Source organism: Xenopus laevis, chromosome 7S, assembly GCF_017654675.1.
Source record: "Xenopus laevis strain J_2021 chromosome 7S, Xenopus_laevis_v10.1, whole genome shotgun sequence".
Taxonomy (NCBI): domain Eukaryota; kingdom Metazoa; phylum Chordata; class Amphibia; order Anura; family Pipidae; genus Xenopus; species Xenopus laevis.
Genome location: NC_054384.1, coordinates 29,858,488 through 29,876,098, shown reverse-complemented (window position 1 = coordinate 29,876,098; position 17,611 = coordinate 29,858,488). Strand labels below are relative to the sequence as shown.

The 17,611-nt window shown below is 35.3% G+C and overlaps 1 protein-coding gene across 4 annotated transcripts in view; it reads right to left on the bottom strand.

Moving 5' to 3' along the window:
• Nucleotides 1-17,611, bottom strand: part of micu1.S (mitochondrial calcium uptake 1 S homeolog) — an 84,948-nt gene that overhangs the window by 23,850 nt on the left and 43,487 nt on the right. For 2 of the 4 annotated variants that reach the window (XM_018227564.2, XM_018227567.2), the window contains 5 exons: nt 15,581-15,586; nt 14,776-14,890; nt 12,015-12,097; nt 6,819-7,016; nt 1,548-1,685 (listed from right to left, as the gene is read on the bottom strand). In XM_018227564.2, coding sequence (XP_018083053.1) covers nt 1,548-1,685; nt 6,819-7,016; nt 12,015-12,097; nt 14,776-14,890; nt 15,581-15,586 — 540 coding nt within the window. The remainder of the gene's footprint in view (nt 1-1,547; nt 1,686-6,818; nt 7,017-12,014; nt 12,098-14,775; nt 14,891-15,580; nt 15,587-17,611) is intronic. The other 2 variants (XM_018227566.2, XM_018227568.2) reach the window with 1 other exon arrangement.

Below are 17,611 nucleotides of genomic sequence, written 5' to 3'. Positions count from 1 at the left end.
TTTATTAAACTTTAAAGAGGGTGATTAAGAAAAATTTATTGCGCTAAACTTTGCTGAAATCTATGCACACTCATATTAGGCACACACTATACGTCTGAAACCTGCCTGCTTAAAGGAGAACTAAACCTAAAAATTAATGTGGCTAAAAATGCCATATTTTATATAGTGAACTTGTTGTACCAGCCTAAAGTTTCAGCTTCTCAATAGCAGCAATGATCCAGGACTTCAAACTTGTCATAGGGGGTCACCATCTTATAAAGTGTCTGCAACACTCACATGCTCAGTGAGCAGCTGTTGAGAAGCTAAGCTTAGGGGTCGTCAAAAGTTATCCAGCAGAAAATGATGTTGGCCTGTAATATAAGTCGATGATAAAAAGGCTGCTTATATCAGCCTTATATTGTGACATTTCTATTCTATGTGTACTGTATATTGTGCTCATCCAGCACGAGGTGTGTAGACAGACAAAGGGGCAAGAAATTGATTCTCATATAGTGTAGTATTTTTTCATAGATATAGTACACCCTTTGTGAAATTAAAATATTTCTAAAAAGGTGCCTTCTCCAGACTATGCTATTTGCCGTGCTTAAACTTCACACAATACGGTGAATCTGATGTGAGGATACTCACGAACGTTTAAACGAAGTTTGGGCGTTTATAAAGATAATTAGACGGTCATCCCCTCAATTCTCTCCAGCCTCTGTGGATGTTACTGTTAACATTTTTTTTTTTGAGGAAACATCCACAGAGGCTGGAGAGAATTGAGGGGATGACCGTCTAATTATCTTTATAAACGCCCAAACTTCGTTTAAACGTTCGTGAGTATCCTACTGCTGAACCAGTAGTTTATCTACTAGTGGATAAACACCAGCAGAGAGACCACCTACATGTGACATTCGTCATAGAGTTTACCCAAACTGAATCCAAACCCTTAAAGTCATATGCCTTTAAAACTCTCGACAGGTGAGAATGAGGTCATTTCGTGAATAGATTATGTATTTCTACATCATACTCTAGGCATTTTAAAGTGGTATAATAATGGGCATGCCAGTCCAATCCATTCCAAATGTCAATAGAATACAGGTATCGGATCCGTTATGCGGAAACCTATTATCCAGAAAACTCTGAATTATGAAAAGACTTCCTTATTTACCTTTTATGACTTTTATTCATTTGTTGGTATATACTTATAATAACAATAAATAAAGAGTTTTAAAAAAAAAAAAAGTTTTTGGTATGGTGATCCAATACCCCAAGTCTCAAGCATTCTGGATAACAGGTCCCATATATCTGTATATAGACTGCTGAAGATATTTGCATATCCAGGATCGATTTAAAATTGACTCTATTAAAAAGTGAACCTCTTGCTGTTAAACTAAGAATGTGAATAATAGTTCCCTATTTTGCATTTAGCATTTCAATAGATCATCTTCTCCTGCCCAGGATTCAATCTTGCAGAAACAATGTGAGCATCCACCAAGCCCGATCCATAGCATGTACATCCATCAACAAATATGACTAGAAAAGAAATTAAAAGCAATATGGCTTACCTCTGCATCTTTGAAACGCTTCTTTAGTTGTTTTAGCATATGAGTGAGCTTCTTTGATTGCACCCCACTGTATGCCAGGAGCATGCTGCCAAACTGGCGCTCAGTGATACGTCCATCTACAGGATCCTGACGCTCAAACTGTGGAGAAAGGCAATATATGTCACTAAACTCATTAGTCTAGTTGTAGGAATAGGCTCATGTGTAAGTGTGCAAATCACTATGTGCAAGTCAGTTGCATGTGTAGGCACATGCTAAGGCATCTCCAACCAGTGGCTAACCTAGCAACATTTTGCTCACCAACCCATTGGATGGTGCTTCCAGGTGCCTCTTTTTAAATCCAAGCTTTAGTTGCATAAAATCCATGTGTAATGCTAAACAGAGCCTTTTGTAGGCTGCCAGTTCACAAAGGGGCTACCAGTAGCCAATCACAGGACTTACCTGGCACCCACGGGTAAAAAGGTTGGGGACCCCCTGTGCTAAGGGATCCTGGAAATGCCAACTAGTCAAGGCAGATATTAATTTCAGAGCTCCGTTCAGTCAGTGCCCCTTGCATGTCATCTGCACAATTCATTAGAACAAGTTGAACCAAGGCAACAAAATATTTGTTAATGGCTTTAAGATGCACAGAACATAGCACACATTTTTGGCCTTGTGTTGGTAAATGGCCTTTACTGTCTACCAATTGAGGAATTTCATTTGTCACTACTTTTCCTAGGAGTGCAGTGTGTAAAGATAAAAGCAAGAGCACAGGGTGCAATGGTAAAGCAGGTGAAAAAGAACACAGGTTTAACACCATAGGTCCAACAGAATCTCAAAGTGGCTCTCTGTTTGTGCGTTCACTATACTGTACAAAAATGGGAATAATGACCATGGATGAAATTATGGCTCTGGGGTAGGCATCCTAAATTAAATTTCTCCCCAACACTTCGTAAGTGACCACGTTATATTTGAATAAAGTACCTCCTTAAACTTTATAATGCATGCAGAGAACATTTTATCACTAAACATTAAGGGGCACATTTACTAAGCTTGACTGAAAGATTCGAATGAAAAAAAAATCGAATTTCGAAGTAATTTTTTGGGTAATTCGACCATCGAATAGGCTACTACGACCTTCGACTTCGATTCAAAGTAAAAATCATTTGACTATTCGTCCATTCGATAGTCAAAGTACTGTCTCTTTAAAAAATACTTCGACTACATATTTCGCCAGTTTAAACCTACTGAGGTTCAATGTTAGCCTATGGGGACCTTCTCCAGCACTTTTCTAAGTTTTTTATGATCGAATAAAAATCCTTCGATCAATCGATTAAAATCGGTTGAAACGTTCGATTCTAAGGATTTCATCGTTCGATGAAACTATTTTTATTTGAATGTTCGATCGAAGTATTTGCGCTAAAATCCTTCGAATTCGATATTCGAAATCAAAGGATTTTACTTCCGAGGGTCGAATTCGAGGGTTTATTAACCCTCGAAATCTGACCCTTGATAAATCTGCCCCCTAGTGATTGTACAGAACCTTTTTTTTTTTCCAATTGACTTTCTAATTTTATTAAGTATATACATTTTCATTCGTACAATGGACAATGAAATTATAGAAGGACTGACTCGAGCTCAATATTCAGGAAGAACAAGAATGACCCTTTGATGCTGTTAAATGTGTAACTTACAAATTAACCACAAGCATTGATGAAAGAAACAGCAGCTAGGCGTTCATCTCCCTAAACACTGCTATGCATGATAACTATTTTATCAATGCTATTTAGCCTATATGACTAGTACTGTATAAATGCAAACTTAGGTCACAGGAGAAAAGGACAGAGAATAGAGCTTTCCTAAATATGGAAGCTTAGTGCATCATTTATCCATCTGTTAAGCTTGGACAGGAAGCAATTCATCAAACTACTATCAGTTCGGCACTCAGTGTATTAACCTTTTCAGACTGTGGATCTTCTCAAAATGTACTTTCCACAAAAACTCTTTTTTTATAAATCAGAGCAAGTGTATTTTATTGGGCAGTGGAATCGCATTTTTAAAGGGAAGCTAAATCATCTAAAAAAAATGTATTAAACTTTACAAACAAAAGAGTATTCATTTTAATACTCAGAAGCAAACCAATTATTCCACTGCCTAAGGAAAATGGCTAGAAAATGCTAGGCTTCTGAGGAGTGATAGCACTCCAACTTGCAGCATAGCAGTAAAGAGTGACTGAAATGTATGCACCTGTAGCCCCATGTCAAATTTAAATATTTGCTCCTTTAAAAAAAGAGATTTCAATGACTGATGCATTTTGTAAAAACCATGTTGCTCAACCAAATTTCCAACATACTATATTATCAAACATGCTGGAAGCTGTAATCCAGCAACATCAGATCTGCATTATTAAAGCAACATCGCTCATTAAAACATTCCAAGCTCTGTGAACCAATGAATGAAAGATAATACAACTGAACCATTCAAAGTCTAGTGAAGTGTAGTGATTATATTAAATATGTTATAGAGTAGTCTATTCTTATATAATGTTCAAATTGTCTCCATTTTATAATATTTGTGGTTTGTTGCCTTTTTCAGAGTCAATGAGGTCCCAGGCAAACAATAATGCTCTGCGAGGCTAAAATGTTATTGTTACTGGTCATTACGGCACACGGAACCCTAGCAACCACATAGCTGCTGAAATTCCATATAGCTGCTTCCAAGTGGGTAGACAAAAAGTCAAATAATTCAAAAACTATACATGAATAAAAATAAAGACCTACTACAAATTTTCTTAAGACTATTGTAGTCCTTAAAATACTAAAAGCCAATTATATGAACTACCCCATAACAATAACTTTTCCAATAGTGGTATGTCCTCATGTGATTACAGTGTAACACTGAAAAGTCAATACCTACATTTGTACTTTGACAAGATATTTCCATGTAAATCAAAAATACAACAAAATACAATTCTGACATAGAAATCCAGTTTATAAAAGTACTAAAGTGGAAACCTATAACGTAGCACAAAGCTTTTGATAATATGCTCAATATTGTTGATGCCCCTAAGCATCTTAACATTCACATTTTGTACACAAAATACATTTCAGAATTGCACACATTTTTAGAAAATGTACAAACAACCCTAGAGAGCCATGATTACTTTTCCCCACTTCATCCTTATGCAAAGGATTTCACATATAAGACCAGAAATTCCAGAAGACAGACACAAACCTCTACATATGCATGCAACTAGGAATGCATCAACTTTGTAATTCAGTTTGTGATTCAAATAATTTTCAGCTCTTGTTAAAAGTATTGATATTCTGTAGAATCCTGGTATATAACCATTATTATTATCATCATCATCATCATCATGTGACTTTTGACCACTGCACAACTGAAGGTGACAATTTTTTTTCTGTGGAATCTTTTATGGTGTATTCAGCAAATCTTAAAATTGTTGATGTATCCCTACATATATCCAGTACATCACATATTCTCTTAATACATTTTTTAGGTTAATATAGGGGTAATATTTCAATTACCAGGGAGCTAGTGCAAGAGTAATTCATTCAGATTCTCATTACATGGCACTCCTTTCTCGATGCAGGATGCAGTGTGTCAAGTGTGGTCAATTGCTGCCTTTTTACACTTTGCACACTGTGTCCTGTGTTGTAAATTACCCCTTATGTCTTAATAATGTCTCCTTACCAAAAACATTTTATAATTTCCCTTTCTAATAGTAACAGTATCATGGGAATACAAGTGTATCGTTACAAAGAGACTATAAATGTAGAAGCCTTTAGCATCTGCCATGAGAAAGTTTATCCAAGGTAAAGAATTCCCCAAGCTATATCTCATTTTTGTTTGAACTTCCTATGAGATAAAGCAATTTCAAAGGTAACAGTAATCAAAGCAGAAAACCAAATCTGCAGGAAGTTAACAAAAAAAAATAAAAAAAATATAGATTCAATGGATTCTAGTTGTATTTACTTGCCAACAATAATTTTCTTTAAAATTATGAAAATACCAAATGTGCTCAAAAGTAATTTATTTGCTCTTAAATTATAGGTAAAACACATACATATTTCAACTATCATAATATGTTATATTCTAAGAGGAAAAATATATGGGCAGCTCATTCAGTACATTTAACACAAAAAAAACCCAGATTTATGTCAAGGTTACACACACATACATATACATTTACATATATATATAACATATATACATACATATATATATATATATATATATATATATATATATATATATACATACATACATACATACATACATACATACATATATATATATATATATATATAGTCCACTTATAGCAGCCGCACTCAAGAACCGGACTTATTCAATTCAATTCAGGTGCAAGGTCCAAAACTTTATGTATATAATTATTGAAAAGAAAGCACTCAATTTCTTGCAAAATTCAAATTCTATTAATTGTGTACAAAAATCCGTAATTTCGTCCCCCATTGAATTTTGCAAGAAATGGAGCGTGGTCTTTTCAATAATTATATTGACCTTGATAATGTTGTCTAGGTATCATTAGTGCGCCTAACAGTGACAGAGACATTTTCAAATTTAGTTTCTAGGTTTCTAGGATGCACTAATATACTGCTATAATCTATTGTGCGTGTTTGTGTGGGGGCGACATAATATATAGTGAATAATGTACCCCCTCTTGTAAATTATAAGGATATTATAAGTTACTGAGGAGTTTCATGACCATGGCAGAAGGCCGAGTGTTTTTATACAGGTCATGGAACTCCGAGGAAACTTCCTCATATCCTCATATTTTGCAACAGGGGGAACTTTATTATAAAACACAAGTTTCAGTGAGTCATGTGACAGAAATGACATCACTACTCACCGTTTATAACATTGGTACTCACAGTTTATAAGGATATAATGTACAACATATTCAATATATATATATATATATATATATATATATATATATATATATATATATATATATATATATATATATATATATATACATATACATACACACACACAATATTTAGAAGGACCTCCATACCTCCATGTACCTCCAATATAAGTGAATTATACTACATTAATGTTCATACTTGAGCATCGACAAGTATAAACATTAAAGCATAAGGCACAAGATTTACAAATGTGAACATTAAAGCACTATGATTCACTTACACCGAAGTTTGGATCCATCTAAATATTCTATGTACTAAATATTGACCCAGCACCAACATTAACAGAAGACAGAATGAAAAATTTTAATTAGGAGAAACTTACTTCAAGCTTTAGTACATCATGCTGGAGCTTACGCTGAAACTCAAGAAAGTTTTTGATTGTCAACTTCCCCTTTAAATCAGCACCAAAAAAATAGGTAGTTAGAGCAGAGCTGAATCCAGTTTTTAAGGTGTTTCCAGTGGTTGACCGATCTCTGTGGCGCATACCCATGCTGGTCTGAGATCGAATAATGCTTTGCACCTGCAGAAAAAATATACATATAAAGGTCAAGTGAGTCAAAGCATCTTGTACGGCTGAGAGCATAATAGCATGTTGTGTTGTATTGTATGGTGGCACAAATGTGTTATTATTGCATGGAAGTTAATTAACATTCAATAATATGGCTTGAAACATATGCTTCTTTCTATTCTGCTAAACCAGCTAAAGGTACAAGAAAAATAGCAGTGACTGTATATAAGAGTATAGGGTGGGAGAAGATGGGAAAAGAATAAAACAATGAGCAGTTGGAGTGTTGGAAAAATGTTATGTAGCTTTAAAAGGTCCTTGAAGCAGATGAAGTGGTAAAAAATAATAACACAGTGCTTTACTCACGCAATAGATAGGCAAAAGTGTATAGAGCATATAACAAAGACAATGGAGTATAAGTGGGTGAACAAGGCGTGGTACTGTTAACATTTAAAATTAAATGCAAAAAGTACATGGGGTAAATAGCGTTCTATGGACCCTGCCAGTGACAATGCTTTAATGGCCTGAGGCACATGTGCCTAAAAAGGATCTTTCCCCACACATTTTGGCTTTCCAGGACAGTTGGGACTGCTGCAAATATAATTGCAAGGGCTTGCGATGCTTGAATTTTCTGTGCCTGCCAGTGAATTGCACCAGGCCAAACATTTTTGGGTAAACGCTTTTGTCAAGCATGTGCCCCAGCAGCATCTACAAAATTAAAGTTAACTCAATAAAGGGACAATTGCGAGACTTTTGCCATCTGCAAGTCAAATTCAAAATTGCAAAACGAAGGAAATGGTGTTTCATTGCCCTAAAAAAATGTTCTCACCAACATGGCATAGGGCTGATAATGGAAGCCAATGCTGACCACCCCCCTTTTACAAACACACCAATGGTATCACAAGAAATGTTAAGATGATACCCATATGAAAGGGGACCTGTCACCTGAAATAATTATTACAAATCCTATTTTATCACGTTTGTCAAGCAAAATAAACTTTAATTACACTATTATGAATTATTTGAATATTGTTTCCTGGGAATTCATAATTATAGCAAGCAGGCAGGTGCCATTTTGTGGACACTGTCATTAAGGCAAGCCTTGCATCTTCTCAGAATCTTGTTTGTGCACCAGAATGGGAGACCTGATGTCCATTGCCATGCCCTGGCTACACAGTTAAATGGTGAAGAGAACGGGAAATGTGTGGGGAGCAGTGACATCTAGGAAGTGCTGAATGGAAAGTGAAAGTAATTGTCTGCCCCGCCTCTATGCCTAAGGTATAGAGGAGGGGCAGGCAATATTTGATTGACAGCTGAGATTTTTAAATGATTTTGCAACAGCTATGAATGATTTAATAATCAAACTAATTTGAATTTTATATTTGATTTGAAAAGTACTTTTATTATACAGCTTTTTATGTCTGGGTGACAGGTCCACTTTAAGGGTGGTAATATACCAAAAAAAAACAAATGGGTGGTGCTCACTGTAGTGATATCAGACATCACTCATATGTGAAAAAAAAGTTTGTCATATTAAGACAAAATAAAAAAATGTTTCGAATATAGTTAGTTAGCCAAAAATGTATGTATAAAAGGCTGGAGTGACTGGATGTCTAATATAAAAATAGAACACTACTTCCTGCTTTGTAGCTTTCTTGGTTTCCACTGATTGGTTACCAGGCAGTAACTTGAGGGGGGGGGGGGTATATGGGCCATAACTGTTGCTTTTGAATCTGACCTGCATGCTAAGCATCAATTGCAAACTCACTGTTATGTCCCATGTGACCCCCCTTAAAATCGCTGACTAACTCAAGAGTTAGAGAGCTAAAAAGCAGGTGTTCTGTTACGTTATACATCTGCTCACTCCAGTCTTTATACTTTACATTTTTGGCTAACTAACTGTATTAGAAACATTTTTTATTTTGCACAGCCTATCTATTAACCCAGTTTTTATTTTTACACTGAACTGTTCCTTTAAACCTATATGCCTCTTCCTCTCCTGTGGATAGCACACCAATTATTATTATTATTCACCAATCACAGACTCAACAGGAGAAGCCTTCCTGGTCCTAGAGAAGTCCAGACTTTTATTTCTCTTTGGGTACTATGTGATTTATGATCTGGCTATCCTTGTAGAGTAGGAAATCGGTTGTTTTGTGGTGATTTTTAACATTTACTAAAGCAATATTGTACTATATTTTGCTTTATATCTTCATTATACTACTTGGTGGATGACTGGAAGGAACCAACATTATTATTATTATTATTATTATTATTAACTACAAGAAATCTTGTGAGTATATACCCAAAAAGTGGAATCTTGAAGAATATCACAGTGGTGGATCTTCTGCAATATAGCTCTCCAGGCACCATTTTAAACACTCTGTGGCTCTATGGCCTTCATTATTTATCTTAATTAAGACAATACTACTCTATGGGGCAGATTTATCAAAGGTCAAGGTGAATTTTCGAATTGAAAAATTAAAATTTTGAGCTATTTTTATGTACTTCAACTAGGGAATAGTCCAAATTCGATTCGAATTTGAAAAAATTTAAAAATTGGAATATTGAAATTTATCATTTACCGTCTCTTTAAAAATTCGAATTGCTGTTTTAGCCCATGGGGTACCTCCTAGAACCTATTTGGAGTCAATTGTTGACTTTGAAAAATCGCATACATACATATTCGGCCAAATACGGACCTATTCGATCGAAAACTGACCTATTCGGCCAAAAAAAACAACATTATTCTTAAATTTCAGTTGGTCTTTTTGAATTCGAATTTCGAAGTTTTTTACATTCGAAACTCGACCCTTTATAAATATGCCCCTATGCCTACAAGAAGTCTTCTTTACTTGCTAAAATGTTTATATACCCATTCCTCCTACACATCATGGTTTCTCCTACACATTAATAATGAAAAGAATAATTACAGAACATACAGCTGCATGGGTATTTACATAGTAATTAGAAAGCTTTCAGAATACTAATGGATTTTGCTTGCATGCTGTGTTTTTCTGTTTTACCAAATTAAATACCTTCTCCTATAATCACACACACCTTTCAGTTAATGAAGTCTATGCAGGGTAACCATTACTTAGCAATTATCAGAATAGTGAATGAAAATCAAACTCTTCTGCCCCAATTAAAGGAATGCTTGCTAAAAAGTAAATGTTGTGTCTTTTCATGTGCTTAAATGTCACTGAAATAGATGTAGTTATTTTCAGAATTAGAAACAATTTCCCTTATTTGTACCAGGAGAGGTGGTTTTTAACAAGGCAAAGAGAAATGGTGTTCTACAGAAATACAGCATGTGACATTTTGTCAAAACAATTCAGCATGTTTTGAATTATAGATGATTTTCTGCTAGTCAATTCCCTAATAAAATAGAATGTTACCAAAAGCAGTGACAGACAAACACGATAAGCTGCCACATGGCCTCAGATATCAAATTCTCCGTGAGCCATTTGTAAATATGGCTAGTGAGCAAAAATAATAATAGTGGTCAATACTGGTTTCCATTATCGGCCCTCCACCACGTAGGCCAGAAAGATTCCGGCCCTTGGTACCACAGAAGGTGGAGAGAACTGATTTAGGAAATTGACATTTTACAGTCTATAGAATTCTGCTGAAAAGTACAGTGTATAACAATACAGTATGTAGCAAAGATCATAAAAATACTTTTCTTATGGGGCAATAATACAGCTAATATGAACTTAAATATTGTGGATCACAAGAGATAATGCACAATAAGAAGAAAGCAAACCTATTTTTATTTCCTGCTTCTAAGCCAATTCACAATCAATAACTTATGGAAGTGACCGTAAAGGGAAAATATATAACCAGTTAATTGCTTCCAAGCATTTTGCTTCAAGTTCTAATAGAGCTTCCCTCAACAGAAATAACCTTTAGGCAGAACATTAGCAGCTAAAAGCACAAAAAACTTTAAGGGGTAGATTTATCAAAGGTCGAAGTGAATTTTTGGTTCAAAAAAAATTCGAATTTCGAAGTAATTTTTGGGTAGTTCGACCATCGAATACGCCATATTCGACTTCGACTCGAATTGAAAATACTTCAAATATTTGACCATTCGAAAATTGAAGTACTGTCTCTTTAAAAAAACTTTGACTTAAACCTTAAACTTGCTGAATTGCTATGTTAGCCTATGGGGACCTCCTAGAACCTATAGGCAGTATTTGGCTAAGTTTTGAGAAGTCTAAGGATTTTTTTGTAAAATCATACGATCGTACAATTAAATCGTACGATTCGAAGTACGATCTTAAAAATCTTTCGACTTCGAGTGTCGGACTACCCTATTCAATGGTTGAATTTCGAAAGTTTTTTTCACTTCAAAATTCGACCCTTGATAAATCTGCCCCTAAGTGAGATATAAAAATCCAAAATCAGTATAAAAAAAAAAAATAAGTGTGGGAAGAGGAGTTTTCAAATATTTCTCTTATAGTTCTCATTCATCCAGGTTATGGTATATCTATAGTCAGCAGGACTTGCTGTATTTTTTTCCTCTTGATTTAAAAACAGAAATAGAGAAGAAAAATACAGCAATTCCAGTTGATTAAACGTATTACTGTATTTCAAAATATTCAGCGGAATGGTCGCATTGCTTGTAAAACGACCAATATACAGGTATGGGGCCTGTTATCCAGAATGCTTGGGGCTTGTTTTCCAAATAATGGATCTTTCCGTAATTTGGATCTTCATTCCTTAAGTCTATTAGAAAATCATTTAAACATTAGATAAACCCAATAGACTGATTGCTACGTGTGATGCACAGTGGTATCTTTTAGACTGCAAGCTCTAAGAAGCAGCATCTTCTTTACCTTTTAAATAGATCAACATTTGTATTGAATCTGTATGTTTGACAAATACATATACTGTACATATATCTCAACACAATGTTGGTACCAAGTCAGCCAAAGCTCTGGCCTGCAGATCTGCATACTCAGTTGTTATCTATAGTTGATTGAGTTTAATATATTTAAAAGTTAAACCCACCTGTTCAAACTCTTCCATGTCCACTTCTCCATCTCCATTCAGGTCAAACATTTTAAAGGCAATTTCAAAGTTCCGCTGAGGAGCTGCAGAATGTAAATGATAACGTTCAGGACTCATTATCAAGAGATGCCATGAGAAAAGTTAGAGTATATTCTTTTGAAATGTTTAAAGCACCAAGTGGGTTTTCTTGGGAGTTAACTATTTTAGGCCCCCTTCTCCAGCCTCCTGTCACTGTTTGGCAATCCCCCAGTTTTTAAACATTTCCTGTTTACTCTGAGGAACAGCCTGTGCTACAACCTGCACCCCTTATATTTCTATACCTATTCTTCATTCATATTTTTATCAGCTCATTCTGCTTTTTAGCTGTCTTTAACTGAACTATATTTCTATTATCATTCTACTCACAGTCTCAACATAAAACTTCCATAAAATAAGACTTCTCTATCATTACTAGAACATTTGTTTTTCCCATCTCCAGAACACATTCACCCTGTTACTTTTCTCATCTGCATCAGGCATTTTATCAGCTTATTAAAAACAATAATGGACCAGTTCAATATATATCTGCCTTTTTCCAGTTCTTCTGTTACCCATCAAGTTAAATGTCTCTAGAACAGGTTTAACTGGAATTGAGCCAAAGTAAAATAAGATATTTTATAACCAGCAATTCCAGGGAGGAATGATGAGATTCACATATTGAACTGACTAATTCTGTTAAATCTAGCCATTTCTTTCAGTAATGCGCTTAGATATTTAAGAGGATCTCCATTGTTTAGCTTTAAAGTGAAAATAGCAGGATAATCTATAGATATATGTCAATAGATTATTTTCCTGTGCTTTAACGAAAATTTACATTTATGGAAAGTACTTTTATTACAGTACTGAGGAACCTCAATATACTGGCAAAATTATTATTAAATAAACGAAAAAATTTGCTAGCATTGCACACTAGGCTTGAACATATTACAAATGTTTAATGCAAAACAAAATGTATTGGAATCATATACATTTTATATTTCCTATATTCCCAATGATCGAATTACCCTCTCATAATAAAACCATGTTAAATAGCCATTGTGTTATATCTAATTATAGTATAAGCCCACTTGTCTTCATTTTCTTTTTACATGCTTCTTATTCTTGAAACACTCATTTCAAATAATATGAAAGATGATCAATGTGGCAATAGGTCAGATATTACTACATTTGGGGGACCCAGATATAAACCAAATCATTTCATTTGGTTGGAAATGTTGGTAATCCTATGCATACTGAGTACTTCATACTGATGAAGTGCCAAAGAGAGGCACGAAACGCGTCAGGTGACTAGACACGTCATGGTTTAGTTGAACAGTTCCAGGAGAATGCCTGTTTGTGTTTTTAAAGATGCTTGGAAATAAAGACATTTTTTTATCTTAACACTACCCGTGGTTATTACGGCTCCTGTCTATCTACTGTTGTCTTGGATGTTGCCAGTTTGCCAGGAGCGGAGTCCGGCTGACGGAGGGCCACCACGAGGGTAGATGCGGACCAGTCGCATGTGAGTAATTTGTATGCGTATACTGAGTATAAAACAGTTTATAAGATCCCTAATATTTATTGGTTGGTACAGATATTGGACCGGTTCTACAGAATGCTCGGGACATGGGGTCTTCCGGATAACAGATCTTTCCATACTTTGGATCTTTATACCTTAAATCTCCTAGAAAACCATATAAACATTAAGGGGCCCATTTACTAAGGGTCGAAGTGAATTTTCAATTTAAAAACTTTGAATTTCAATGTAATTTTTGGGTACTTCGACCATCGAATAGGCCGAAATTCGATTAGAATTGAAAAAACTTTGAATATTCAACCATTCGAAAAGCGAAGTAATGTCTCTTTAAAAAACTTTGGCTTCGACACATCGCCACCTTAAACCTGCTGAATTACTATGTTAGCCTAGGGGGACGTCCTAGAACCTATAGGCAGTATTTGGCTACATTTTGAGAAGACGAAGGATTTTTTTTAAATCGTACGATTCAAAGTACGATCGTCATATCTTAAAAATCCTTCGACTTCGAATGTCGGACTACCCTATTGGATGGTCGAATTTCGAAGTTTTTTTCAGACTGTAACAGTAGAGTTCTTGCTGTCTCCTGTCAGGTGCCCTGCATATGTCAGCATGTGTTACTTCTCATGTTCAGTCTTCAGACTACGCAAGTGCTCCATTGATTATTTTAAATTTATTTCTAAATTCGGCCTGAAAAGACCCAGTAAAACTGGCCCATTTTATGTAACGAGATGTACACCACTATTATACACATAATTGTTCAAGTGAATGGAAGGCTGTCACTAATATCTAAAATGAGCATCTCTAGTGACCATTTTTTCTACCTCTGAGGTGTATACTTATGCTGGGCAACTACCAATCGTCAGGTGAACATTCTAGGATAGTTGCCTTAAATAATTTTGTCTATCTTGACTACCCACCAAGAATTACCAGTTTTTCTGTCATGCAGGGTGTGGGCCCACAAAATAAAAATATCAGAAAGGAGCAAAATTCAAAACATATGATATGTATTTCATTGTGTATATGATGATATATGTCCTAAAATCTGGAGCAACAAAAATCCACCATCCCTGCTAATGAGCATCAGTTTTATTAGATAAAACACCAATATACCAGTTGCCAGTATCTTAGAATAACTGTATCATTGTTCTTTAAGGTTAAATTAGGATTATAGTCATTATTACACACAACCCTATTAACAGTACTTACTTGAAAGAACGGTGGTGAGAAAAATGTAGTCTGAAAAAGAAATTAGCCCACACTCTCCCAAAGAGTAGAATATGCTGTCTTCATCTGCAAACTTCTCCCTTTCTTGTGAAATTTTCTACAAACCATGACCGGAAGAGAAAGATCCATATTAGTTTCAACATAGGGCATTAACTTGTGTTTCTTTACGTTTTCAAATCTTTCGGAATAATTGAGGCAAATACTTTGCTATAATAGTCCAACTAGAAATTGAATAATGTTTCAGTGGCCATAAAGGCTGTGATTTCTAGCGGAGAGGAAAAAAAAGAGCAGCAATTTTGCCACTGCTTTAGTAATTCAGATCAGCAACTGAACTTCATGAAATTGTCTGGTTAAAACGTTTACATTTAGCTTGAAAGAAAGGAAACTGGCAATGAAATCTAGAATTCAAATTAAATGGGCACTGCAATTTGATTTTTTGTATATGTTTGTGTTTTATAAAAGCATTTCTTATGCGAATCGGGCTTATTCCAAAAGATTTATGGACTGCGGAGAATTCCACTGTGACCACATACAAATTCTACAGTAACTAAAAGTGGCTATATATATTTATACTGATAAATATAAATATATACACACCATTCTCTTTGTAGGAGAAAATACATATATTGCAAAAATGAATATTATACTGCAAACACAAAATATAAGTCTGCTTCATGCATTTGCTATAGCAAGACCTGTACATCACAAGCACTGAGACTCAGTGGAACACTTAACATGAAACACCACTGTATGAGGATCCAGTCTGCTGACTGTCACCATTGGTTACCTCTGTCTAGCGAAGATCCAATCATAAACAAGATAAAGGAAAGAAAATCGGTTAAACAGGGACACAGGGTAAGAGCAAATAAGCAATTCTGATATACGTATCCAAATGCAAGTCACAGAGATGCAGCTGTGCTGGGCAGATGGCTCAGTTTCTTTGGGGACTATGTCAACTACAGCTAAACAGAGTGATGTGATTTCAGTATTTATTGGGAATTCCAGCTCCAATTCACGCACACATGGTTTATGAGGACAGGCTCATTGGGTCTCTAGTGATACATTCAATCTGATGATCACTGGCACTGAGCATGAAATTGTTATTGCCATACGGTATGTAAATTTATGTACAAATAGGACTTTCAATAAATGCCAAAGTAAAAAATGAAAAAAAGCAAACAATTAAAAATGCTGGTCAGCGAATCCTGCCATGATAAAAATGAATTTCTCATTGTTTTCTAGGAAGAAAAATACATATAAAATTAATTCAAATATGCCCCTTATTTTGTTTGGATCCACGGTTAGCACAATAGTGAATAAAATATGTATATAAAAAAAAAAAAAAAAAAAAAAAGACACATAGGATTGCAGTATTGCAATACAAAAGTTTAAAAGACAGAAGATGTGCAGAAAAAGTGTTGAAATCCAGCAAACATAACCACGGTTTTTCTGTGGTATGCAAAGATCACAGGTAGTTATAAAGATGTGTACAACAAAATGATGTGCAAATATGTAGCCAAGAGTAAATTTCTGGCATAGGAAGAAGTGCTTGCTTAAAGGGATAGTGATATTTCTCAGGATTTAGCATAATTGAATCAAAATATGCCTATATGTCCTTTAGACCATTTTCCTTAATGCGATTTCTATGTAAATTAGACAAAGGTCACTAATCCTTTAAAGGAGAATTCAACCCATAATAAAAAAAAATCTCCCCCCTACCCTGGGTAGACCCCCTCCTCCCCTGGGCAAATGCTCCTAATTTTTAACTCACCCCTCCGTGCAGGGGTGAGTAAAAAATTAGGGCATTTGCCCGGGGGGGGGGCAGGTAGGGTGGGGGAGGAGGGAGTACCCAGGATAGGCGGGAGGGTTTTTTTTATTACGGGTTGAATTTCCCTTTAAGAGAGTGCCAGACACCGACACATTCTTATGGTCCCTTGGGGCTTGTCAATCACAGCTTGCAAGGCCCTGAAGTTAAATTCTTGACTGACAGGAAGAATCTGGCAGCACAGTTAAATGGTGTTGGTTTATACTTCAGGGACAGGGTTTACAGCCTCCTTATATCTTTACTTGATTATGTGCCGTCCTTGACTTGACTTCCCTGCAAAACAGAATGATCTGTGCCAGGACTCCTTGCAAGATTAACCTTTTAACCACCAGAGCAATAGTAGACCGTTAGTGCAGCAAAAGTCAAGCAGGCAGGAAAGGGACATGCGTATATAACCTAGTAAGAGGGAATGAGTTAAAAGAACCATCTGAAAAAAAAACAAACCTGAGCAGTGTGGGAGAGGAGATTTTCAGAGAGAGGAGATTTTCAGAAAGAGGAGGCTTATTTTTTTTGCAGGAGTGGGTGTGAGATAAGAGAGGCTGAAAGCAGTAGTACTTGCCCCATACAGGAAATAATATCCTTCTCTACATGAGGAAGTGGAGTGTTTTTTTAAAAAAAATATATATTTTACTAATTTGTGGGTTTACATCAATAATTTTGTGATTAATAGTTATTATTGCCATCAAAGTAGAGATTTAAGAACAAAACAAGAGGTGTCACTATCACTTTAAAAAAAGCGATATAAACAAATATGTAAATATCTGACACTGCTCTTAAAAATTCATATTCTTTGCTTCATTTTTTTATTGCTTTCAAGTAGTGTAAAATAATGTTGCAATATTCAGAGGCACATTTATCAAGTCGAATTTCGACTTCATGCGAGTCCCTTAAAATCGATTGAATTCGAAATTTGAATGGGGAAAATTTATTTACAAAAATATTGAATTTTTAAAACTCGGACAAATTTTACCAATCTGCAAACTCAAATCAAAT